The 27805-nt window shown below is 41.6% G+C and overlaps 1 protein-coding gene across 1 annotated transcript in view; it reads left to right on the plus strand.

The window, feature by feature from the left end:
• The window catches only part of FAM13B (family with sequence similarity 13 member B), a 2585606-nt gene that overhangs the window by 2418272 nt on the left and 139529 nt on the right, over window positions 1-27805 (plus strand). Inside the window, exon 19 of the mRNA XM_044069837.1 lies at window positions 4347-4448. Within this exon, the coding sequence (XP_043925772.1) occupies window positions 4347-4448 (102 nt within the window). The remainder of the gene's footprint in view (window positions 1-4346; window positions 4449-27805) is intronic.

Raw genomic sequence — 27805 nt, forward strand, 5'->3', positions numbered from 1 at the left:
TGGCCAAGACCAAACCCATCTGCAAGTCTGAGAGGCTCTTCATCTCTTATCACCCAAGAGCCCTGGGGCACCCTGTTTCCAAGCAAACCATATCCTCTTGGATTTGTAAAACCATCTCAGTTTGCTGCACAACACATGGTAAGTCTCTCTTCTCTCCACTAGGGCAGTGTCTTCCTCAAGGCATTCTTTAAATGTTTGGACAAAGTAGCTATTCTCAAAGCAGCTACATTGTTCTCTATGCACACATTCACTAAGCACTACAAATTAGACATTGTCTCTACAGTCAGAGTAGGATTTGCCAAAGCCATCCTACATGGGTTCATGGAAAGTGCTTCTGGCCCTCCACCCGTCTCTTATGACAGGAGCTTTTGCACTCTCTCTGACTTTATGGATACAGCAGCATATGAATAGAAGGGTCATAGTATTGTTGTGTAAGAACTTGCCATAACTTTAGATGTCTTTCTTTTCTGTATGCTGCTGTATAGTTTCCCTCCCAGCCTTCCCCTTTGCAGTTGCCTGACTCCTGGAGTACCCATTCCTTAGCCACTGATACTGGCGGCATTCATTTCTGAAGTGGCTGCATGCTGACGTCCACTTTGTACCCGACGTTCTCAAGGAGAGATGCAGGACATTGCATGTGCCCTAGTGGCAGCATTTAACTTTTGTTTAATGGCCAGACGTACGAGAGTTCACCAGAGGCAAACTCCCTGATGTTATGGGTACAGCATCATATTTTTATTTATTTATTTATTTATTTATTTCCAGTTTGATTACCGGGGAAGTCCACTGGGCCAGAACGTACCCATTTTCAGTGGAGGCCCGGGGAGAAAAGCTCCAAAAGCAAAGCAAATACAATCTAAGTTACATAGTGTAAAAGATAGTAATAAAATATATACATTTGGAATAACATTACATTGAATACAGTTAGTAAAAAAGCAAATACACGCAGTATACTTCAAAAAACATCATTCAGGAAGGTAGATACAATAGATTTAGTAGTTTCCTTCAAGTAGCAGGTTTGACTGTATGAAAAGAAGGTGTAAGGTTACATGCTATTTACAATATTTACATATGAGGAGTAGAGAGAGAGAAAGTACATAAACTGAGAGTAGAATATAGTTTGATCAAGCAGTGATCGAGAGAGAAAAGAGAAGAAAAGAAGATAGTATTAGGGTAGAGTAAAGAGAAAGGATGTAGAGGGTTCAAGGGGAATTTATGTAGATTTATGTAGGATGTAAGCAGGTGCACTTATGTTTAGAGGATAAGTAGGAGAAAAGTTGGATTTTGAAGGCTTCAGTGTTAGATGTTGTTCTAAGAGAAGAAGGGAGAGAGTTCCATTTCCTGCCAAGAGAGTAGGAGAGAAGGAGCTGGCCAGCAGGGCGATTGGGTTTGTGGATGGTGATTAAATTTTGGTGTTCAGATCTAAGAGATCTGTTTGGGGTGTATGGCGGAAGGATATTTGCTAGGGCTGGGCATTTTTCAGGGTAGAATATTAATTTGTGAGCAGTGGTTAGTTGGAGGTAGTCTAAGTAGTTAGGGAGTTCTAGCCAGTTCAGAGTTTGTAGGGAAAGACAATGGTGAGAAGAGGTTTTAGATTTGGTAGCAAATTTAGAGATTTTATTATAGCAGATTTCGAGTTTAGTGGAGATGGAAGAAGACAGGTTAGTAAGGAGAGGGGCTCCATATAGTAGAGATGGTAGAAGATAGGTAGTTGCTAAGGAATGTCTAGCGGAGTTGGAGAGAAAGCAGTTGTTCTTATAGAGCATACCTAGCTTTTGGTGGGTTTTCTTTATGTTTTGTTGTATGTGGCTATCAAATTTGAGGTGCTCGTCTATAGTGATGCCAAGGAGTTTTGCAGATGGGACCACCTCTATGGTTGACTTTGTTTGGCTTATGATTTTGAATGCTGTTTTATCAAATGTGCAAGCCCTGGAGGAGCGAAGAGAAGAATTTTGGATTTATTAGAGTTTAGAGAGAGATGATTTTGGTGCATCCAGTTCTCAGTAGTGGAAAAAGCTATTTGGGTTTTGTCAGTAGTTCGAATGTTGGAGGCGCAGACTAAGGTAGAATCATCTGCGTATTGGATGACTGTTGTGTCTGGGATGGCAGAGTGAAGGTTATTTATGAAGATGTTGAAAAGCATGGGTCCAAGGATGGACCCTGGGGAACACCAGTGGGTGTAGGTAAGAAGGAGGAGGTAGAGTTGTTCCATTTGACAGCTTGGGATCTATCTGATAAGTAGCTAGAGAACCAGGATAGAGTATCAGGGAGAGATGAAGGTTTGATAGATGAAAGAGAAGGTGTTTGTGAGAGATGGTGTCAAGGCTTTAGACAGATCTAGCAGTACAGTGGAAACTAGTAACCCAGAATCCCTGGCTTGGTTGACTGTTTCTAAGAAGGATAGTAAGGCAGTAATAGTGCTGTGTCCAGGGCGGAAACCATGTTGGGTGGGTGTTAGGAGGTGGTTATGGATTAAGAAAGGCATGAGTTGGTGGTGGACGCATTTCTCTAGGATTTTTGATAAAGGTGAGAGTAGGGCAATTGGGCGAAAGTTGGAGATATTTGTGTTTTTGCCTCATTTATGAAGTGGGAGAATGTAGGCTGATCTCCAAAGCATAGGAACATATGACTCTTTTATAGATCTGTTAATTAAGATGCTGATAGGGAGAGCAATACCTTCATAGGTTCATAGGTTCATAGGTTCATACTAGGCTATCTGCCCGAGGGCATTTACAAGCCTAGCCCATAGCTTTTTGGCTTACGCCACCCCTTTAGTATGGGGAACTATACCCATTATTTTGCTGTGCCTCTGTTGAGCAGTGACACTGAGGTAATCCCTGGGGTATATCTGCGATCTCCCATCCATTGGTCAAGATTTCTCTTGAACAAGGCCAGCGAGGTGCTCTGCCTCACATATACCGGGATTTTATTCCACAGCATAGGGAGTCTTTGGGTGATGAATCTATCCCTCCAGCACGCCCTATTAATAGCCGTGTCGAGGTTTAAGTCTCCGCCCTTGTGGCTCTGACGGATCTAGATTTTTGAGGTGAAGCATATTCATCAAATCTGGGTTTGACATGGCCTTGTATGTTAGGCAAAGGTCACCTCTGAGCAAGCGGTGTTTACTGAATAGAGCTGGAGTTCTTTCAGTCGGGCAGCATAGGACAGATGTTTGAGACCCTTTATCCTTTTGGTGAGGAACTTTTGTGGCCTCTCCAGCTGCTGCAAGTGTCGGGTCAGATACATTCGAATGGGGCATTGTACTCAATCATTGGTCTGATGAGTGATGAGTATAGGGAGACTATGACCTCCCTTGATCTAGATGAGAATCCCTTCATGATAAGGTGGGCAATGTAGAAGGTCTTCCTAACTACTTTAGCTACATGGGTGTCGAATGACAGACTACTATCAACCTGGGTCCCCAGGTCCCTGATAACTTCTTCTGTACTCAGTGGATTGCCACCTATTTGGTAGCTAGGGGTAACCTTGTTTTTCGAAGGGTATGACTATGCATTTTTGGCATTTAACTTTAGGCCATGGCTCTGGCACCAGTTATCCGCTTCTGTGAGACCCTTCTGAAGGATATCTGTGTCAGATGTGTTTTCTACTATGGCCCAGTTTGCAGTCATCTGCAAACTTTGTCAGCCATAACCCTCCTGTGTTTGCTTGTACTTCGGAAAAGTAGATGCCAAACAAGAGTGGGCCCAGGACTGAGCCCTGTGGTACACCACTTGTGACAGGCTTTGAGTCTGACATGGCGCCAGCAACTCTGACCCTGTGGGTTCTGTCACTCAGCCAGTTTGCAACCCATCTTGTGATGTATGGGTTAACATTTAAGCTGATGAGTTTTTCAATGATACCCGAGTGGGGTATTGTATCAAAGGCCTTCGCCAGATCGAGGTAGGCTGTATCTTTCCCCAACAATAATACATCCAACTTCGGCAGCACATTTAAGGAAAGAGGAGGGGATGTTATCAGGGGCATTAGTGCATGGCTTTAGTTTAGATAAGAGTCTTTTTATGAATATAGTTGAAACAGGTTTCAGCTGGAAACTGGGAGGACAGTTAGAGGGGTTGTTGGGAGTAGAGGAAAGAGAGTTGGATGTATTATTGTTGGGGAAAGATACACAGATATAGAAGAGAAGGACATCTAAAGTTATGGTAAGTTCTTGCATATCAATACTTTCTTTGCCATTGTGCTCTTAAATATCCAGAATTATATTCAGGATCAACTTATTAATTGTGCTTAATTCAGATGTCTCATAAAAAGAAAATGTAACATAGATACAAGGGGGAAAAACATTTGCAGTTGTATTTAAGCATTTTTTTTTGTGTGTTGTGTTTCAGGCCAGAACTACTTGAACAACTCTGGAAAGCAAGAGCTGACAAAAAAAAGCTGCGCAAGACTCTTAAGGAATTTGAAGAATGTTTTTATCAACAAAATGGAAGGTTTGTTTGCTCATAAATGTGTATCAATACAACATTTCAGATTTTTGTGCATGTCACTGTAATGAGGTTTTATAAGGTGGTATCTGTAAGTCGGTATTTTCCAATGAGAATGGGGGGGGGGTAACAGCTTCCTCTTCAGGGAGGATTAACGTCAGTATTATAACAGGCTGTCAGATTATCACCAGTGTTAGTCAGTCATATCTTTTTTACTGAAGCTGTTGAAGGTTGCCACCCATGAAGAAAACATCTGATCTGATGTTGTCCATTGGATTCTTCATCACTTCTGTTTCCAGAATCCGACATTGGATCCGAACCGGGCACTTTTACAGGCTTATGTTATGAACCTCAAGCTCCCTTCTCTCTCTCCCATAATGCCCCATGCCTGCTCTAAACCTCAGATCTTATTTGCTGCCGTTTTGCACAGACGTAGTCTGTACCTCTCAAGTGTTTCTTCAGTGATGAAGATAAGTGGGTTTCTCTAGTTCTTCTATTTGTTTCTGATAATTCTTGATTGATAGATCTATACCTTCTTGCTATTCTTTCTTGCCTCTTCTGTAGTTTTTTCATTTGTTGAGCATTAGGGACTCTCTCCTTCTTTCACCTTTCACTGCCTTGGCACTTCTTCCTGTAGTCCATATTAAAAAAAAAAAAAAAGATATTATAGTTAATTGGCCTTCACCTTTATAGTTTTCTTTTAGGGTGTGTCTGTATGCATGATTTTGTATGCACGTGGTGTTGTGGCACATCTATCAGGATGTCTGGCAGGCCAGGTAAACCTACTGAGGTCAAAAGATGCACTTCTTGTGGGCACAAAATTCATAATTCTGATGCCCACAAGAAGTGCGTCTGTTGTCTGGAGTCCAAATATCTGCAGGCTGACTGTCCCATGTGTGGCCTTCAACCTGTGCACCCTTTCAGACCGCTGGAACAAGTTTATTTTGAAGGGGATCTTGCCTGCTTCTGGAGCTGAAATTCCTGCACAGACTTCAAGCTCCAAGGATCTTAAAAGAAGAGCCTCTTCAGCTTCTCCAGAGGCATTTTCCTCTGCTTATGTGTAGAAAAGACTGATTACTGAATCCAAGTTCCTTCGATCCGAGTGTATCGAAAGATGTCCTTCTGTTCATATGCTGCAGTATTCATCACATCAGGAAGTCCATCTCCGGCTGATTCATACATTTGGCCGGTATACAGAAGTCTACATGCTACTGTAAGGTACGTGTTATGCCACACATCATCACATGTACATTGGTCATAGAGACATCAGGCATAAAGCGGATGTCAGCACACACCAACCTCAGAAATTTTCTGCCACCTGTTCAATCACCTGCTGCAGACATTTGCTTGCCAGATCAGTTGTGAATCTTGCTTCAGATAAGAACCCCCGTTGGGTTTTTTTCATTCTTAATTTCTTTTTTGCTACTGCTTTTTTGTTGGGTGATTTCATGTCATCTAGGAAGGGCAAGTGTCACTGTGGAAGGCAGATTCCACTTAGACGTCCACAACTTCTGCTTGTTCTCTCTAAGCCCGGACTGCAATCATACTGCTGCTATCTGTAAGTCATTTTTCCCAAAAACTCTTAGAAGCCTTTTAGCTGCTCTTAAAATTTACTTAAAGAACCAATGCCTTAACCGTCTGGTACACGGGATATGGAGGTGACTTCGGGTCCTTCACATGAGCCCCATGTAAAAAAGGCCAAGAAACCTTGGCCTGATCTTCTAGATATGCCATCTCTTCCGTGCGTCTCTCATGATACTGCTGTAGGCCCAGAAGCCCTACCGGAGTCCGTGGATATCCCTTCAGCAGGTACCACAGGGGATGCCAGAAGGAGTCTACCAACATGTCCGCAAGTGAAGTGCAGGCGTCCAACTCGGAAGAAAAGGGGGGAACGATGACTCATTATTTCCGAAGGTCCACACAGCGTCACTCAGATCACTGTGCATGAGGATATGCTTACTGTCAGTAGAATGTAGGCCAGTGTTGGGCCCTTCCATCACATAGAAGCTCCCAAAAAGAAAAAAATAATGACAAAGCATATTGCTCCTGCTCCACAAGAGCAAGCTCCAGATTGGCAGGCTTTCTCACAAAGACTTTCAGTGCCTTCAATACCCTGTGCTAGACCTCACCTTCCTCAGTCCTTCTGCAGGCTTTTTCTCCATCCACTGCCTTCAAGAGGACAACTGCAGATACCTCTTCAGATGAAGAGGAGTCTTCAGGAGATGAGTCATTGGTCTACTCCACCCAAATACTTCCCCTGTGGGGTATGCCTCTCCAGAGAATGAATCTAATGATACAGATTTCCTTGGGGATGATATTTCATTTGGACAAACTGTCCAGAAAATGAAAGAATTTTTCAAGTGGGACTGTTCCCAAGTCTCAGATATACAAAAGAGGTATTATGACCTCTTGCAGATGGATTCTTCATCCCCCTCTGCCATACCCTCAGTTCTGCCAGCTTTCCTGGATGCATTTACAGCTGCATCCAAGTGCCCAGGCTCTCAATCCCCTGCTCTCATGTGTCCTGACAAGTTCTACAAGGTGTGTGAGGGCTCCCATGTTCCTGTTAAAAGCCCTGTCTGCAGATCAAGCTACCATTTCAGTTTCAGCTGATGAGGCTTTAAAGTTACTGCCTTCCACCTCCTTACTGCTCTCTGATAAAGAGAGCAAGGTTATAGAGAGACTGGGAAGAAGGTTTACACATGTGGCACTCTGGCCTTCAGGGCAGTTAATTACCAGACCCACATGGCCAAATACTCTCTGGCTCTCCTTTCATATGCAAGGAAAACTCCTTTCAGAGCTTCTGGATTCTCCTGCCAAGGCAAGACTGGCAGTCATCCTCACCTTTTCTGCCCAGGTAACTAGGCATTTCATCAACTGCAGTTACGATGCAGCAGATACCTCGGCTAAGGCAGTGGACTCTGGGTCAGTCCTAAGGAGGTATTCCTGGCTCAGGTTGCAACCCTTACCTGATCACTTCAAAGCCAGACTGATGGATGCCCCACTGGATAATAAAGGTTTATTTGGTAGCTCAGCTGCAGACCTATTCAAAGCATTACAAGAAAAAGGTAAGGAGCTTCAGGATCTTAAGCATGTCCTTGTTTCTCCTGTCCCCAGATTTCAAAGGAACTATCCAGCAAAGACTGCCTTTGTTAGAAAACCTGGCATGCCTTCTTCCTCTAAAAGTAAGAGAGGCCCTAGGAAGGAAACAAGCTTCTTCTAAATCTACCCCATCCAGTCCTGCTCAAAAACAGCCTTTTCAGTCCCATGCTAAGCCTGGTAGCATGTGACTGTCTGCCTCCAGGGCCATCCACTCCCTTGTCCCTTAGTCTCTCTCTCTCTCTTCCTGCTTGGAATCAGATCCCCCAGGACTCTTGGGTCCTGTCCATCATCCAGAGAGAATATTTTATGGTTTGGGAAACTTACCTTTCCTTCAGCGGCATCCCACAACCACCAAAAGAACAATTGGTAGTCTTCCCTCAAATCATTTCAGACCTTCCTTCTCAGGGGACAATTCAAGAGGTCCCTTCTTCCCAACAAGGGAATGGTTTCTACTACAAGATGTGTTTGGTCCCCAGGAAAGATGGCCCCTGGAGACCCATCCTGGACCTTTCCCACTTAAACATCTTTCTGAAAGTTCCCTCCTTTCAGATGCTGACTTTGGCCTCTCTTCCTCTCATTCTTCCCCAAGCGTTCATGGTGTCTTTAGACATGAAAGACACTTATATTCACATCCCCATTCACCCAAAATTTTTAAGTTTTTCTGTTGCATCCTCACATTTTCAGTTCTCTGCTTTGCCCTTTGGTCTGTCTACGACACCAACGGTCTTCACAAAATGCTTGGCTCTTGTCATAACATTCTGCAGACTGCAGGGAATTCAGATCTTCCCTTACCTAGATGATCTCCTAATCCAAACCTAGTCCTCAGACCTACTTCAGGAGAATCTTTCCTTCACTATTTCCCTTCTTTAGAGTCTAGGCTTCACTGTAAACTATCAGAAGTCCTCTCTGATCCCTTCGCAAGACCACATTTTTCTGGGCTGCAGGATCCAAGCAAATTCAGAACCCTCAGACAAGGTGCAGTTTCAACTTCCAGAGCATCTTACCCCTTCAATCTCTGACTGCTAGGGGCTTCCTGTGTCTCCTGAGGTTCATGGCATTTATGATCCCTATGCTCCCATTGGCCAAGTTGCACATGAGGAAAATCCAGTTGTTTCTAAAGACAATTTGGATACAGCACTCCCATCCTCTGGATTTCATTATCCCACTCCTACCTTGCATAAAAAAGGAGTTGGATTGGTGGATCCTTTAGGTGTTCAAAAACCCTGGTCTCCCCCTACAGCCACCCCTCCACTTTCAAGAATTATACACAGATGCTTCAGATACAGGATGTGGTGCGACTGTACATACCTGGAGGGTCATGCATGTTTGGTCTTCAGAACAGACAAAGGAACATAGAGTAAGAGATGAGGGCCCTAGTTTTTATTCTATAAGTCTTCAAACCCAAGCTACCTCCAGGGCTTCACAGACAAACACCACTGTTCTTTGGTACATCAACAAGCAGGGGGGAACAAAGTCTTACCGCCTATGCAGAGTAGCCCTACACGCCTGGGAGGTAGCCTTACAAAGTCGTTTTCTTTCAGGCAGTTTACCTCCCCTTGGCTCAGAATGTGGTGGCAGACTCATTAAGAAGGTCCGTGACCCAGTCCCCATGAATGGATATTACACATGAATCTGTTTCTGGATCTGATCCATCGTTTGGGTACACTTCAGGTCTCTTTGCCTCCCTCGTGAACAGAAAACTTCCAAATTTTGTGCCAGGGCTCCACATCCCTTGGCTTGAAAGGTGGTGGACGCTCTGTCATTCTTTTGGAAGTGGATGTTCTGTATGCATTCCCCTCCTTGCCTCTCCTCCAAAAGATCCTACTGAAGATTCAGCAGGATCAACCAGAAATCTTGTCGGTGACTCCCTTTTGGCCAAAGCAGCACCGGTTCCCCCTTCTCCTGCCCTCAGCCAGGGGCAATCATCACAAGTTACCCCACACGATGGATCTACTCACACAGGACAAGGGAACCCTAATGCATCCACAGCTGTCAACTCTGAACCTGGCTCTGTGGGTGATAGGGTTTTGATTCCCTTTAGACACCTGTTTTCAGAGGATGTGCTTCAAGTTCTGCAGGAAGCCAGAAAACCCACTACTAGGAAATCTTATATTTCCAAATGGAAAAGGTTTTCCATCTGGTGTTGCAGGAAGGATCTACAGCCCCTGTCAGTGGATGTCCAGGTGGTTTTGTCCTATCTGTGTGAACTGATGAAGGGTGGCCTGTCCTATTCTTTGGTGAAGGCTCACCTTTCAGCTGTCTAAGCTTGTCTGCCTAGGTCACCTCCTTTAGCCTCTAGGTTAGACTGTTCCTTAAAGCCGTCTTTCATATTAGACCACCAAGGAAACCAGTCCCCCCTTCTTGGGATCTCAGCTTTGTTTTAGAGAAGCTTACATTGGCACCTTTGGAGCCATCATGCTCCTCTTCCCCCCAACATTGCATATGGAAAACAGTTCTCCTAATTGCCTTTACCTCTGCCAGATGGGTCTCAGAGTTGCAAGCTCTGATGTCTAATTCCCCCTTCACAGTCCTCCACAGAGACAGTGTGTCCTTGCGTACCAGTCCTTCCTTTATGCCCAAGGTGGTGAATGAATTATCCTTTAATCAGTCTATCAACATTCCCACCTTTTTTCCTTCCCCACAGTCTCTCAGTGAGAGAACTTTGCACACTTTAGATGTGCACAGCCAACTCAGATACTACCTTGATAAAACAAAACCTATCCATAAATCTGAATGTCTGTTTGTGTCCTACCACATAAAGGTCCTGGGCCAGCTGGTTTTCAAGCAAACTCTCTCTTGGATTTCTAAAGATATCTCCTTCTGTTATTCAGCCAGTGGTAAGAGCTTTTCTTCTCCATTCAGGGCACACTCCACAAGAGCAGTATCCTCTTCTGTGGCTTTCTTTAATAGATTGGACACTTGCTCTATCTTAGAGGCAGCTACCTGGTCCTCTATTCATACTTTTCATTAAACATTATAAACTTGATGTTCTGTCCAGGTCAGTTGCTGGTTTTGTCAGAGCTATTCTACAGGGGTTTGTAGAAAATGACTCTCCTCCTCCTCCTCCCAATCTTTCCCAAGCATGAGCTTTGGCATTCTCCCTAATGTGATGAATACTGCAGCATATGAATAGAAAGACAAAGAATAGTTGTGTAAAATCTTACCATAACCATGGATGTCTTTCTCTTCTGTATGTTGCAGTATTGCTTACCCTCCCTGCCTTCCTCCTAATGCTAGCCTGTTTTTTCTTGGTGACATGTTTCTCACCTAGGGGTCAGGCTGGTGCTTGGCGACATTCAGTTCTGAGGTTGGTGCATGCTGACATCCGCTTTATACCTGATGTCTCTTTGACTGACATAAGAGGGATGATGTGTGGCATCACGTACCTCGCAGTACGATGTAGACTTTTATGTATGGGCCGGATGTATGAGTCAGCCAGAGGCAGACTTCCTAATGTGATGAATACAGCATATAGAAGAGAAGGACATCTATGGTTATGGTAAGATTTTACACAAATATTCTTTCCTTCGGATCTGATAGTCCAGTCAGATCTGAAGCAACTGCAGTTAAGTCTATGGATCCATTGTTTTCACCAGATCTGAATGTGGTTATTGAGTCCCCTATGCCAAGAACGCCTTCCTCGGATCCAACAACTTTGGGTCCGAGGAGGTTTCAGTGTCTAAACATGCTTCACGAGTTCCTACCTCCAAGATTTCTTCACCGATAAGATCCTGGCAGTCCTCAGCTTCCTCTAAGTCATCTTTGAGCCTTCTTCAGTTAGACAGGGACAGGATGATGTGGAGCTTTCTCAAGGCGCAGTTAGAGTTGGGACTTTTTTCATCTTCATCCCATCCAGGATCCATGAGATCCCCAGCACCTTCTCTACATGCTCCTCTTCCAATCTAAGCCATTGCTTTGGAATCCCAGGATCTTGTTTCTCCAAGGGAGCCATTGGTGGTTCCAAGGATAATGATTTCTTTGACTCCTTCATGGTCCCAGGCTGGATTGGCTCCTATGCCATCAGAGCAGAGTGGGTCTTTGATCTGGGATGTCAGAGCAGACTCCAGGGGACAGGTGTTTGGTCTAACCTTGTAGAATCCATCCCTTCCCTTAGGAGCTTTGGCCATTGACAGCTCAGGTCTGATACTGTGTGGAGGCTTTGGATCTGGGGTAGATTCTACTCCTTTTCCCCAGGTAACTTTGGCTCCAGTGGAGGAGGAGAGGGTTTCTTCAAGTCCATCAGCCTTTCAGGTGGTAAAGAGGATTTTCTGTAGAACTACAGCTGCATCCCCTCTTCCCCCAGATCCTACCCAGTCTACATCTCTTCCGGATCCTGATCCCGTCCATCCTCTCTCAGGTCAACCTCCCCTGGAGTAGCCTTCAGTCTACTTCTACCCCCTGGGGGGCCCCCATATCTTCAGATTATTCCCCGAGATACCCACAGGGGAGGTACATCATAAGAAAAAGTGCAAGAGAGGCACCTAACTTCCCTATGGAGTCGTTAACTGAGGAACACAGACTTTGATGAGGGTGAGACGCCCGAGATCTTCATCTGGAGATGTCTCTTTTGGAGACCTCCTGGAAATATTGAGACAGAGAGGTGGATGGTCCTCCCAATCTCCCTCTTCTGAGGAGTCAGTGTTTTGGGAGCCATTCGGGGTGGGCCCATCTATGTCTTGGGTTACCCCCAGCGGATGAACTCATTGACCTAGTTTCCTGCTGGGCATGGAAGGAACCTGACACTGTGGAAACCCATTCCAAAACACCCAGACAAGTATCTAAGCCCACCTGGTGACAGACTTCATTGGAGCAAAGATGTGCCCATTGATGTTGTTGTGTTAGCAGCAGCCACAAAGAAGGAGCTGGCCAAGCAGAGCTCCACAGTCCATCCAATGAACAGGGAGTCTTGGGCTTTGGACAGACATGGGAAGCTTGTCTACACCTCAGCCACTTTTGGACAGAAAGCGTTTAACTACCTGGCCCATTTTACTTGCCTTCCAAGAAACTTGATCAAGGAGCTAACGAACTCTCTTGCAGAGACCTTATCAGAGGAGGACCTCAAGAAGATGTCTCCCCAGTTGGTTACTCTTTCTTCCATAGCTAATGCCTAGATGAGGTTAATCTCTCACATTACAGAGAGTTCCTCTGGAGCAGCCGGACCAGGAATAGCCTTGAGGAGACATTTCTGGTTGAGGCTGTGTGAGTTTGTGGAACATTTTAAGGTGTCTTTCACTAATTTCCTCCTTTGATGGCTTCTCCCTTTTTGGACGATCAAGGACACACTCACCCACAGTGTGCAGTAGGGATCAAATGTTCAACCCCTCAAAGAATCTTTTTAAAGAACCAGAGAGGGGCTAGGAAATTTTGGTTCAAAAAATCTCAGGGTTCTTTTCAGGAACCTCAAGGAGATCCCTCTTCCAGAGGCATAGGAAGAGGGTTTAATGGTAGGCCGCACCGCTTTAAAGGCAGAATGGGTCCGTAAAGTCAGGGCTTCAGCGAACCCTTCTCTGACAAGCCCTTTCAGTGCTTCTGATATGTTGCCCAACTGTCCTATTCTGGAGGCAGTTGGGGGATATCTATCATTGCACAGAGATGCCTGGATAAGTCTAACAAATGACCACTGGGTGCTAAGCATAATATCCAGAGACGACTACATTCCCTTTTCCCTTCCACCTTCAAATCCAAGGAGGAATCTTCCTGATGTACCACCCAGTCAGAGTGACTTTGCCTTTCGGGAAGTTTAAAAACGTATAGAAAAAAAGCCATCCAGAAGGTCCCCACCAAACAATAAGTGTCTGGAACTTATTTGCACTTCTTTTGGTGCCAAAAAAAAAACAGGGGACCTATGATCTCTACTGGACCTAAACAAACTAAATCTGTATGTCAAGAAGTCAAAATTTCAGGTAGTCACGGTCCAGTCCATCTTGCAGTTTCTGTGCAAGCATGAATGGATGTGATCTGTGGCTCTCCAGGACGTGTACTATCACATCAAAATAGACAGATGGTCCAGGAGACATCTGTGATTCTAGCTGGGAGCCAATAATCAATTCAGAGCCCTGCCCTTTGGCCTCACCACAGTCCCTGGGTGTTCAAGTGTATGGCAGTGGTGGCAGCTCACCTGAGACTGCAAGGATTCCAGGTGTTTCCATATTTGGATGATTGGCTCCTTACGGCACCAAGAAAGCATCAACTCCTCCAGGCCACAGAATATATACTGCTGACCTTCAACCATTTGGGAATCGCAGTATACCTGGCAAAGTTAAATTTAACTCCTGTGCAAGATTTGGAGTTCATAGGAACACGTTTGAACACAGTCTCACAAATAACAGTGTTTACTCAACAGCGGGTTATATTTCTGAGGCAACAAGTACAGGCACTTCTGGATATGCCAGCTCCTCCTGCGTGACTAATCCTGCAATTGCTAGGGTCGATGTCACCAGCAGTACTTCTGGTACCTTTAGCGAGCTTCTTCATGTGAGTACTGCAGTGGACCCTTGCAGTTCAGTGATCCATCTTGTTTCATCCCTTATCAGTTCCTGTCAAACTAACACCAGTTTGCAAACATCATCTCAGTGGTGGATTCTATTGGATGACCTACATCTAGACAAACCCTTTTTGCTTACCCCTCCCACAGCCACAATGACTGGAGGCTCTTCCCTGTTGGGTTGGGTGGGCATTATCAGGGAAGAATGGTCCAAGGCAAGTGGTCCCTGGCAAAGACCAAATTGCAGATAAATGTCCCAGAGATGAGAGCTGTTCTCCTGGTACTGCAAGCCTTTCACTACTGCCCCACTCTTTGGATGATAGCACTTATACAGACATGTCAGTTGTCTGGTACATCAACAAACAAGGGAGAAACCCATTCATGTCCCTTGTGCAGAGAAGCCATGAGCGTATGGGAATGGGTGATATCTTCAAACTGCTTTCTTCTTCTAACACACATTCACAGAGAGACCACCGTACTAGCAGACAGACTCAGCAGGTCCATCCTGAGCCCACACAAGTGGTCCTTCAATCAATCAGTAGCAAACCAGATTTTCTGCTCTACCAGAGAAGCTGGAAGGAACAGACTGTACTAATTTTATGAAAGCACAAATAAGCAACTGGACTGGTATTCCACAGCAGGAGGTAATTGAAAGGACACAGCATATGTGTGCTGCAAACCTGGGTATGAGAAAGCAACCTAGACCTTTAATAGTGAAGATGCAATCCTACCAGCAGAAGTTGATTCTGACAAAATTTTGGCAGAAAGACAAAGTACTGAAAGTGGGAGACAGCAGGGTGTTTGTGGAGAATGAGTATTCATTGTACACCGGACAGAAGAGGAGTGCATTTATTCCGCTGTTCAGGAAAGATTGAGAAGCAGGGGTGTGATTCAAACTGCTGTACCCAGCTATCTTCAAAATATTCTTCCCTGGAGGAACAAAATAATTTTTTCATGAAGTACATCTTAAGGAGGAAATATGAAAGATTAATCCAACAAAAGGTGAGCTGTGATAGAGATTCTGCGTCTTGTTCTTCTGATAAAGACCACAGATAGATCGTGCCAATGAAACCTTTTCCAGTGTTTCAGTGGAAGAACCTTGAGAGAAGGAAAAAAGCCCAAGAGTCAGCTAGATAACAGGTGGGAATAATACATTTTAATACAATGGTGTTTTCTGTAATGGCTTTAAATGCCAATGGTCTTAGATAAAAACAAAAAAGAGAGTATTGAACTGTATTAAAAAAAATTAGAGTTCAAGTACCTAAGTTACAGGAGGCAAACTTGGGAGAACTGAACATGTGAATTTGACAAAGGTTTTCAGGATGATTATTCAGAGGAATACCTGGGAGAAAGAAAACAAGGGGTACTTATAATAATTGCAAAAGGAGCTCCAGTAGTGATAGAAGAAGCTAAAAATGATATGAGATTTGTAGTACTAATGGCTACTGGCAGGGAGAAGAATTATACTGTTATTTATTTAAAATCCACCTAAAACCACTATAATGGAGCATAAGGAAATTCTAAGAAAAATGGTCAGCTTTCAGCAAGGAATATTACTTGTAGGTGGGGACTGGAATTTGATTTGCAACAGTGAAGATGTGTCCGGGGGGGGGGGGGCAGAAAGGAGACTATAATAAAGGAAGGTAGATCTTGGCTAGGCTAAACAGAGTCTGTTTCACAGGAACATGTTCATTTAATTGAAGGTCTTAATACACACCCAGTAACTATTTCAGATCATGCACCAATAGTAACTAAAATTAAAACACAGTAATGAAATAAAAGAGACACTGGCACTTTCCCACCTATCTGTTGAAAAGAGAGATTAAAGAATGGTAGTGGAAATTATTCAGGAGCTATTAGAGAAGATAGAAATTTCATCTGAAAATATAGCTAGGAAGTGGGGTAAAATTAAAGTGGAATTTCAAAGTAGGGTGGAAATGAAAAAAGGGGAGATATGGTTAAGAAGTAAGAAGAATTATTTAGAGAGACTGACTGCATTGCAAAATAGGGGGAATCAAACAGAACAAGAGGAGAAGCAACTGCAGAATGTTAATCAGAAAATAAGGGTTTACGTCGATAATGTACATGAGTTTAGAAAGAGTGCTGTTAAGCAACTGTTTTTGATGATAATGGTAGAGCAGAAAAACTTTCAGTACAGCAACTCAGGCAACAGAAAGTGGAAAGGGTTGTTGCCAAGCTTAGGGATCCTGTACGAAGGAAGGTAACAAGAGGTCCTGTAGAAGTATTAGAAATATTGTGGAAATTCCTTGAAAGGCTGTATAAAGCAGAGAAATATGGAAATCAAGAAACAGTACAAATGGAAATGCTTATGGAAGAATGAAATATGCCAAGGTTAAGGGCAGAGGAGGCTCAGTTGCTAATAGGTTAGGAGGAGGAGATTTAAAAATGATAAAGCATAACCTCTCTACAGGAAAATCAGCAGGAAGAGATGATATTCCTGTAGAAGTTTGGAAGTTAGGAGGGTAGAAAACTGATAAAGATCCTGGAAGGTTTTAAAAAAGTAAACAATGGCACTTAGGAGCAACCCAGCATATAAAGCAATCTTCAGCATCAATATAGTCCCAATAGGAGGGCAGAAGTCTATACTGTTAGAACATCCATAGACCATTTGTTAGGTAGAAATTTTCTATATTATTAGCTTTTAGTTCTATATTAGACTTGTATAAATCTGTTTGTTTTTTATTGAAGTTTTAACATACATTTTATATAACTATATAGGTGTGACTGGATATTTTCTGAGTTTTATGTTTATAATGAATAAGTTATAAGTAAGAGAAATGCTTTTTATAAGCTTTCATAGATCTGCCTATTTCTTGCCTTTGACTTTAAGAACTTTTGAAAGAATTCATGATGATGTTGTCTAGTTAATTATTTAATTGAATACCTGCTATATAAGATGTTCAACACTTTTTGCTTCTGTTTGTTAAAGGTTTGAGGAAGCCTTCTGGCGAAAGCGCTTACCTTTTTTATGTGCCTAAATAAATATATCTGGTTTTATCTATGATGGATTATTTCTTGGATGTTTTAACAGTATAGACTTCTGCCCTCCTATTGGGACTATATTGATGCTGAAGACTGCTTTATATGCTGGGTTGCTCCTAAGTGCTATCATTTACTTTTTTATTTCTTTAATTGCAATTGGTTTTGGAGTATTTATCCCTGTGTGGCTTGTGCTTTATTCTTATATCTGGAAGGTTTTGTTTAACAGTATTTTAAGAGAAGTACCAACATACTGGAAGAAAGTGGTGGTAGCTGTAATACCTAAAGGGCAGTAAAGATCCATCAGATCCTGCTTTCATAAGGCCTTTTTCAATACTAAACCATGATTATAAAGTGTCTATAATGACTAGAAGAATGACAAAAGTGATGCCAAAATAGACAGATGTGGATCAATGTGGTTTTATGGAGGGGAGCCAAACCTTCAGCAACATTAACAGAACATTAATGATCCAGAGGAAAGCAGAATTTAAGAAAATACCAATGTTTGTGGGTCTTAATGCAGCGAAAGCATTTGACAGAGTAAGCTTGGACTTTGAGCAGGGTAATGGAAACATTTGCATTCCCTGATAAAATTATAAACTTGATTATGAGGATATATGAAGGATCGGAGGCAAAAATTGAAGTGGTGCATTCCTGTCTGATAATTTCTCCTTGAACAGGGGAACCAGGCAGAGGTGTCCTCTTTTCCCTTTATTTGCATTATATTTGGAGCCACTAGCAAAGAAAATAAGGGACTCAAAATTCAGAGAGGTAATTAGTATGGTAGACAAGAAAAGCTACCTCTATTTGCAGATATTATTTTATACCTGATAAAATAGGAAAAGGACATTTCAATCTTGTGAAACATTTTAAGATAGTCTAGATCTTTTCGGGATACAAAATTAATGGAGCTAAAACAAAGGCAGTAGCTGTAAAGATTCAAACAAGCTTTATCGTCTTTCAGGACCACACAAGTGCAGCCTAAACAAAATTACAAATGTCAGCTCAGGAGAGAAATGCAGTGCAAATAACGTAGATTCAGCGATATCAAAGAATAACATAAGAAAGAAAATAACATGGCTATATTTGGTGTGGTAGACGGGGAAAAGCTGGCTCTGTTTGCAGATGATATTTTATACCAGCTAAACCCAGAAAAGGATATTACAGTGTTGTAGAACATTTTGAGAAAGTTTCATATTTTTTGGGATACAAAATTAATGAAGCTAAAACGGACACAAATTGGTTTAGCAATATCCGTATTTATGGGGATATGATAAAATGAAGTATTTAGGAACTTGAATTAAAAATTACTCCAGTGTGGCAGCTAAAGATATGTGGGAAGAGACTACAAGGATGATACAAAAAATGAGAAATTGGAAGCTCTGTTATATGGATGTGGATAGTAAGGTACAAGCATTTAAAATGTTTTTAGTCCCCTTAATCTTGTACACAGGTCAGGACTATTTTTATCAACAAGAGAAGTTGTGCTTAGCAATTAATAAACAGCTGATGGATTTTGTCTGGGAGGGGAAGACTGCAAGAGTCAAGTGGCATAAGTTGATTCTTCCAATAGAACAAGTCAGTTTGGGATTACCCAATTTGAAGGGGTATTTCAGAGTTACACAGTTAAGGCTCCTACACTTAGCACAAGCAGGAAACTTTTTAAATTCTAAGTAGAAAATAATGATCATGAAATGGGGAAGCTCAAGAAACCAGGAGAGACTGGAATTTTGGATGCAGACCTTTAAGGAGAATAACAGTCATACAGAATATTATATTCATAAAGTAGCAGAAAGTATTCCAAGAACTAAGTCAACATGGGAATGGAGAAAGGAGATTCTGTCAATACATATGCAGACAAATAGGCAAGAGGGGGCTGGAATTTATTGGAGTAAAACTGGCAAAGGAACAAAGGTATTGGCAGCAAATAAGAGAGGGAAAGGTAATAGAATGGGAATATGCCAAGAATTTATTGGGACTACAGGTTAGAGATTACCTTTCGTAACAAGGATTGGTATTAGAGTATAGGCAAAGGGAAATAAATTGGGGGGGGTCCTAAAAGAAAGACCAGAACTGGTAGAGTTTTTAGTAGAATCTGGAACAGAAGCTGCTGTTAAGAAAGGAATAATTAATAGAGCATATGAGTCATTGCATGATAATTATAAGAATCAATCAGAGGAGGTTAGAAACGATTGGAGAGACTGGATAAGCAATTCACAAAGAAACAATGGGGGATATATGTTTGCCTCCCAAATATGCCAGAACAAAATCTAGAAAGTTTAGGATTTTTGCTTGGAAATGTTTGTTTATTTTTATTCCCCAAGTAGGCTCCAGAGAATTTTCTTCAGGTAGACAGCATATGCTGAAGGTGTGATGGGGAAGAAAGAGGCAATTGGAATCATATTTTTCTGGGAGCGTGGTGAGTTGGCAGACTTTAAAGATTCCTCTCTGACAATTCTATCAGAGATAACCGAGTGAGCAAATTGGTGTAGCTAGGGAATGATTTTTCTGAGCTATGACACAGAATCAGAATTGCCTAGACATAGTAAGGTATTGCTGAGTCTAATTATGTTGGCTGCCAAAAAAATCAGTTACTAGAAAATGAAAATTAAAGTCTAAACCAGCTGTACTAGAAATAATGAATATAGTAACATAGATGAAACTGGAATTTAAATCTTTAGAAAAGGGTAGGAGCAAATTACATAAGAAAAATGGGAATTGTTGGAACAAATCATACAGGGGGGAATGAGGTTTAAAAAAAGGCAGGATTTGTATAATGTTTGGCTGACAGTGATTGGGTAGGTAAGTGATGTAGAATGTTTGCAACTAAAATTGTTAATATGGTTTGTGATGTAAAATGCTTGCAACTAAGATTATACCAATATGCTTTGTTTTCATTTATATAAATGTATGATTGCCTATGTCATAAGTGATAATTTAATGATTTTTCTTTAAAAAGTTGAGCATTCTTTAATGAAATTTAAGAATCTTCAAATGGATAACTTTTTGTTAAGAGAATGTGTTAGTGTGTCAGATGCCTGGAGGACTAGGATGGTTGGAGTTTCTGGTAGGTTTGATTTACAACTTCGTGTTACATTGAGATTTATTACAAGTGTTTGATTGTACAGGTATGGCGATTGAGATTAATTATAGTGACCGTGAAAATAAGATGCAGAACATAGATGCATTATGCACACTGAGTACCAGTGATTGTGATTTATAGTTTTTTTTTCACAAAGGTTTGATTATGAAGACATTTTTAGAAAGGTAGACAAAATAGTTGTAAAAAAAAAAATCAACAGAAAAAATTAAATAGAAAGAGAACAGAATATGTAGAAAGGAGACCATATCCAAAACCAGCCCCCAGGTTAATATACAAAAGAGAAAGAAGTGTGTGACTATGGCTTTTACATTATGGAGACAGTGGCTGCACAAGATACTGTTCCCGTTCAAGGCGGCGATGATTTTTTTAGATGCAGTCAATCCGAGACATTCTCAGAAGTTAATAAGTCAAGTGGGAACAAGTCTTGAATTCCTAGTCAAACGACTTCATCAGAGATCAGTGGCCAAGAAAAGGAAGGAACAACAGAGTTTAGTTAAAGATTAATTGCTTAATTCACATTTTTTGATAGAGAATGATGAACTGAAGTGGTGTTTTAATGTGTGTAATTGAAAAACAAAAACACTTGGTTTAAAGGAGTAAGAGTGTCAGAAAACAGTACCTATGTCAGTTATTTTCATTGTAAAATATTTACAATGTTTGATATCCATTTATAACAATATTAGGCTGTAATGTCAGCATTACTTAAGTGTTTCAGTTTGTAAGTTACTAGTGTGTATAATTTTAGTACAATTGTGGTAGATGATAAATATGTTGCACTATGCTTTTATTCCTGATTTGAAACAGTATATTGGGAGACTTTAATTTGTTTAAAGTTGTATATTATGAATTTGAATTTTGTTTTGGGGGGGGGGGTGCTGCTGAGAGTTTATATTCTAGAATTCAGCTGAATAGGTTCATAGGTCCATGAACTTATTTTCCTTTTCAGTTGAAAAGTTTATTTAAGCTACCGTCTAATCCAGTGGTATCTGTTTTTGAAAGGGTGACTGAGAATGGTTTGAGAGTGGCTTTGGGGAATTCCAGCCCCTGTGTAGAAAATTTCTTTATGATAAAAGAGAAGTGTTAAAACAGCTGACAAGAAATAAATATATTACAGTGATGAAAAACTGATAAAGGGGATGGGGTGTTAGTAATGGACTATTGTATATACTCCAGGCAAAATGCTGGAAATGCTGAAAATGCTGAATAATACTAGAACATATGTTCTTGTCTCTAAAAATGAGATAAATATGGCATATGCTAAAATTGATTTACATTTATTTGATTTACTGTGTCGAGTTAGTATTTGACTGTATTAATGTAACAAAACATGTTATTCCAGTGATTTTTGGCATAACAAAGGTCCGTAAAAATATTGGTGATCCACACCTGAGACCCATTGTAGTGGCAGGCAGATCCCAGACTGAACCATTAGCTATGTATGTTGATTTTCATTGCAAATATTTTGTGGAAAATGAGGAATATATTTTAAGGGAGTCTTAGCATTTATTGCAACTGTTGAATGACACTCCATTTGATTAAACTACCCTGTTTGTTACAATTGATGTGGTTAAATATCGTAACTTGTATTCAGTTATTCCTCACAATAAAGGTACAACAATTTTAAGGTATCATTAAAAATGAAAATAAGCACCATAGCGAAATATTGGTTATCCATGAATTTTTAGTTAGTTTTACTGAACAATTGTGTACACTTTTGAGGGAGAATATTTTCAACAATTAGCAGGTGTAGCTATGGGGGCAAGGTGTGCCCAATTTTTGCTGACCGGGTTTTATATTTTTTTTAGAATGGAGATATTGCATTATTAACTGAATTTGTAGAGTATTTAAACTGTTCAAGTAGTTTTTTTTAATTTGCTCACACTTATAATAGTGAATGTATTAACTACCTGGATATTAGTATTTCAAAAGATAAACAGAATGGGAAGTATGTTTCAAATATTTTTAGAAAATAAACTTACTCAAATTCCCTGTTACATTATGAATGTTGTCACCCCCAGTATCAGAAAAAGAATATTGTAAAAGGTCAGACGGTACAACTGTCGAGACTGGTGTCTGAGGAGGACACTTTTTTTGTAGAAAGACAAATTAATTATGATGTGTAACAACAGCGATTACCTCAATGAGTTATTGTTGGGTATTAAAGAGGAAATCCTTAAGGGAAGGGGTGATAGATTCACCCTAATACTTGAAAGGAAAAGCATTAATGGGAGTGGACAAGAAATTAAGATCAACGATAAAAGAACGGAAGATAGTGGCTGTGGTCATAGACTACGACAGGGAAGCCCCAAAGTTAGTGTTTGTTCTTAAGGATATGTGGAAGGTTATATTCCCCACCCCCCAAATACAAGGCATTATTAGGTGAGACCCAAAAAATTGCATATACTGGGGGGGGGGGGTAAAAAAATATTGGAATACATCTATCAGGGCTTTAGTTAAACTATATATTCCAAAATGGAAAAATGTGGGTGTTGTAAATGTTTTACTAATGGTGGACCATATATTTCTGGGAAGGGATTTAATAGAACTTTATCATGTTCAGGGAGATGTAGTTTCATTTCAAATAAGGTGGTGTATTTAGCTTACCTGTACATCATGCCCTGCTTTTTATGTAGGAAAAACAATCCCGAAGTTGAAAGAAATAAACATCTGTGCAACATTAAAGAAGGCAGAGTGAGTATTGCACTATATAAGCATTCACAAAAGTGTTTACTGTTTAAAAAAGTGTATTTTTTTTTTGTAATAGGTTCATAAGTTCATAGGTTGGTACTAGGCTATCAGCCCTAGTGCCTATGCAAGCCTAGCCATAACAATTCCCTGGATATTTCTTCCCACAATATTTACTTCTCCAGGTCCCTGTCTAGCAGGGCGACTGACATGATCCCCGGGGTGAATTTCCTATCTCCCATCCAATCATCAAGGTTCCTTTTGAAGAGGGCCAAAGAGGCATTCTGCTTGATATGTATGAGCAAGTCTATTCTCTGGGTCAGGAACCTATCCCTCCAGCATGCTTTGTTCATTGTGATGACAAGGTTTAGATCCCTGGAGCGTGTGGCTCTGAGGGATTGGAATTTCTTTAAGTGGAGCATGTCCAACAGCTCCGGGTTTGACATGGCCTTGTGTGTTAAGCAGAGATTGCCTCTGAGTAGACGATATGCCACAGAGTATAGCTGGAGTTTTTTTTAGACGGTCAGTATATGGCATCTGCTTTAGGCCTGTGATTATTTTAGTGAGGTATTACTGTGGCCTTTCAAGCTGTTGCAGATGTCTTGTGAGGTACATACCTAACGGGGCATTATACTCTATAATGGGTCTAATGAGGGATGAGTACAGTGGGACAATGACCTCCTTTTTTCTGGATGAAAAGCCCTTAGTGATGAGGTGTGCCACATAGAAGGATTTCCTGACTGTTGTGGCAATGTGGTTATCGAAAGTGAGACCACTGTCCACCTGTGTCCCTAAGTCTCTCATCACACTTTCGATGTTTAGTGTCCTGCCACCTATGTGGTAATTCATGGGTACATGTTTTTTTCCCAAGGGGATAACTATACATTTCTTGGCATTAAGCTTGAGCCCATGGCTCTGGCACCAGGCATCTGTTTCTGTAAGGCCCTTTTGTAGAGTATCCACATCATTTGGGGATTCAATAATGGCTCCTAGTTTGCAGTCATCTGCAAACTTTGTTAGCCAAAGTTTCTTAGTGTTGGCCTGTACTTCAGAGAAGTAGATGCCAAACAAGAGTGGTCCCAGGACTGAACCCTGAGGTACACCACTTGTCTGGAGCTGGATTTGGAGTCGGCTACTTTTACTGTCTGGGTTCTGTCAGTAAGCCAGTTAGCAACCCATCGAGTGACATAGGGGGTTTTGACCAGCTTAGTAAGTTTATCTATGATTCCAGAGTGGGAGATGGTGTCAAAGGCGTTGGCGAGGTCCAGAATAGGCAGTGTGGACTGCCTTACCCTCGTCCACAGCTCTGGAGACTGATTCGAAGAAGTCGGTCAGATTCAGGAGACAAGATCGGCCCTTCACAAACCCAAACTGGGTGGGGTCTAGTGTTTGAAGGTTGCCAATGTCTTTGTTTATAAGTTCCATGATAATGCGTTCCATGCCCTTGCAAATCAGGCTTGTCAGACTGATGGGATGGTAGTTCCCGGGATCCAAGGTGGATCCTCCCTTGTGGAGTGGGATAACTGTAGCTGTGCGCCACTCAGTGGGCACGAAGCCTGAGGTGAGGCTATGATTAAACATCACACTTAAGTGAGGTGCCAGTTCATTTTGTAGTTCATGTAGTACACAGCCTGGGATGTCATCTGGTCCCATGGATGCTGTATTCTTAGCTTTGGAGAGTGCGGTTTCTACCTGTGTGGCCGTGATTATCGGAATTTGGCAGTCTTTTGGTATTGAGATGGGCCCTTTAGGGGGTGAGAGTGGGGTGAAGTCGGCACTAAATCGATCTGCCAGAATATTGGCAATATCCTTGGGATCAGTATATTTAATGCCATTCTGTTGTAACTCAGAGCAGATCTGAGCATTGCCATTTAGATTCTTGACATAACTATAGAATGCCTTGTAGTTGTCTTTGGAATCTTTGGCAGTTTTATTTTCGTAACTAGCTTTTGAGGATTTTTTGAGGGATCTCAGCTTCTTACTGAGGCTGATGAGGGAGTTTTTTGCATCCTGGGATTTTCCTCTTTTTTGCAACAGTTTCTTCCTTCTGTTGTATAGTTTGTTTATAGCAGGGGACCACCAGATTGGCTTCCTTTTTTTGGAGAAGAGCATCTTGGTTCTATTTGGGATGGCATGATTCATGCACGAGTGGATGTGCTCGTACAGTGCCTTAGTGTAGGATTCTGCAGTCGAACTTCCAGATCCCGTCTGCGTGGGTGTTGTGAAGTTTGTCACTTCTGACTTCAGTAGCATGAAGTTGGCTTTGGAGAAGTTTTTTAAGGAGGTTTCCTTACTGGGGGATGGGGTGGGATGTGGATGTCAAGGGTGATTTGCTTATGGTCAGATCTGACCTATGAGGGGGTGACCACTGGTGTGGAGCATCTATCTCCCATGTTGGTAATGACCAGGTCTAGGATATTGGAGCCCCTGTTGGGCCAATGGATTAGTTGATCCAGGGTATTTGTTGTAATTTATGAATTCCAAGAACCGTTGGGAAAAGGAGTTGGTACCCGAGTAGTTTTCCCAATTAATGGCAGGGTAGTTGAAATCACCCAGTATTAGGGTGTTTGGTTGTATCTTAATATTTTCCAGTTAAGATGCAACCAATTCTGAAAGGGGAGGTGATAGTAAATTAGTACTGCAACAGAAAAAGTTAAAGTGGCAAATATGGCTGAATGCAACAAAAAAAAAATATGATTAAATAATTCAAGATCTTTACATAGTGTTCTAAGGCTTAATTTAGGATTTTATCATTTATATTGACATTTGAATAGTTTGTTTTATGTATTAGTTTATTTTGAGGTGATTTAGTCAGTTGTTTAAAGGCTTGTGATTGGGGGGGAGATACGAATTATGTATTTAAATGAACTTAATTTGTATTGGTATTAACTCTGATAAGTGTGTATTTAGGATTAAATTGCTCACTTTTTTTGAATAAAGTTTACTTTGTACTATACATTTTCTTGATAACTCTGTTATTAGCTGTCCAACCAGTTTTATACTCTGTTGCTGAATGCCAGTGGTGTCTGGACAAAGTACAGTTTTAGTCTTAATGTTTAGAAGGACACTAAAAGGGCAGGAAAATTGTAACTGTAAATAAAGCAGTTTTTGACAGTATTTGTATAAAACATTTTATTATATAAATTGCATGCTATATAGTAAACCATTTTCTGTTATTGTATGCTATAAAGACTAAATTAAACAAGTACCCTTTTTGTTTCTGTTTTAGTCTTAAATGTAAACATTGCAATTTAAAAATAGAAGAAAGGCTGGGCAAAAGCGTGTTATGCAGTAATGTTGGGTTATTGAGGTGGAGGATGGGATGTAAAAGTGCACGGATTATACTGTATGTAGAGTTGATATCTTTTTCTCTTACTTTTGCTTAGGTGAATGTTGGGATTGATATTTTTTTGTGTAAGCAAGTAAATAAGAGAACACTAAGTGTAATGAAAAGTTTTCCTTTAAATAAATATTCACTGTGAGTTGAGAAGTCTGCAGCTGAGAGCAGCTGTGCATTTTATGTTTCCATGGAGATAAGCCAACTACAGGGGCAGGCAATAAAAGCCAGAACACTTTTTTTTTAAGGCTAAAAGTTAATACTTTCTGAAAGCATGCAAGCTGTTTTTCACATCTCAGAGGATTAAAGATGAGAGCAAACTGCAATTAGTGTAAGTTGGGACACAGGCTGTAACGTGCCTTGGCATGGATAAACCATAATTTTAGGTTAGGTAATGCATTTGGATGCCGCTGTCAGTCTGGGAAGATTGATGTCCTTCTATTCTCATGTTGCAGTATTCTAACTGTTGGGTTTTCCTCTCTTGCTGCTTGAACATCCGGCCAGTATACAAAAGCTTGTAGTCACTGCTAGGTACGTGGGGCGTCTGATGTTAACCTAGGTTGCTTGGGCCATAAAAGTGACGCCTGGACGTACCTTTCCTCAGAACTTCTCTGCCGCTAGTCAAACGTCAGTGTACCTGTCATCTTCGCTTCGGTCCTTTGCTAAAGATAAGTACCCCGTTGGGGACGTTTTTTTGATTTTGTCACTGCATGCCTGTTAGGGTTACATGTCATACAGGAAGTGCAAGTGTATTCATCAGATCCCTCATAAAGACGCCCACGAACTTTGCCTCTTCTGTCTAGGGCCTACGCACGACCATCTCTCTTGTGCGATCTGTCAGGCCAGCATAACCAAAATCCTCTATAGCCAGCTGTATGCTTTAAATACATATTTAGAAAATCAGCATCTAAAGCGTTTAGCCCTAGGGATGGAGCGGCTGTCTCATCAGCCCATGGAACCTCCTAAAAAGAAGGCCAAGGTTTCCAGGCCCGAAGTTGTTACTGCTACCGCTCCTCCATCCGACGTCCCTCCCATGGCCGACGCTCACCTGGAGGAATGCATGGAGTCTGCCGATGTAGATATAGCTGGTACCTTGCTGGATGCTGCAAAACCTGTGGCAGAAGGCACGTCCGGGGAGATTTTGCAGACATTGCCTTGCAATGTTGAAGAGGAACCACAGGTTCTGATGGCTGCCCTGACAGGCCTTCCCTCTGGCTCTCAGCCTACGGAATCTAGGCCTTATCCAGACTGTATGCCTTCCTCAGGCTCTATGCCTCCTAGGCCGCCTTTTAAAAAGAAATCAAAGTCCAAACACCTCTTCTCACCTCCTGAAACCCAACCAGATTGGAAGATTTTTTTCTCGGAGCCTTTTTAATGCCTTCATGGCTCTAAGGCCTGCCATGGCTGGAATCCTCATAGGCCGGGCCTCCTGTTAGCCTCAGGCTGAGGATGTTAACCCTCTTGAAGCTGAGGATTTCTCAGACTTCTCTTCTGAGGACTCCCTCTCTTCTTCCCAGATGTTGTCTCTTCTTGGTTATCCCTCCCCAGGGGATGAATCTGTTGAGGCTGACTCTCCAGTTGAGGACCTCACCTGTGGGGAGACGATTACCATTTACCAAACTGAGGGAATTTTTGTAAGGGGAATTCTTCAG

The sequence above is a fragment of the Protopterus annectens genome, chromosome 4.part0 (assembly GCF_019279795.1).
Source record: "Protopterus annectens isolate FY-2018-M chromosome 4.part0, PAN1.0, whole genome shotgun sequence".
Lineage (NCBI taxonomy): Eukaryota > Metazoa > Chordata > Ceratodontiformes > Protopteridae > Protopterus > Protopterus annectens.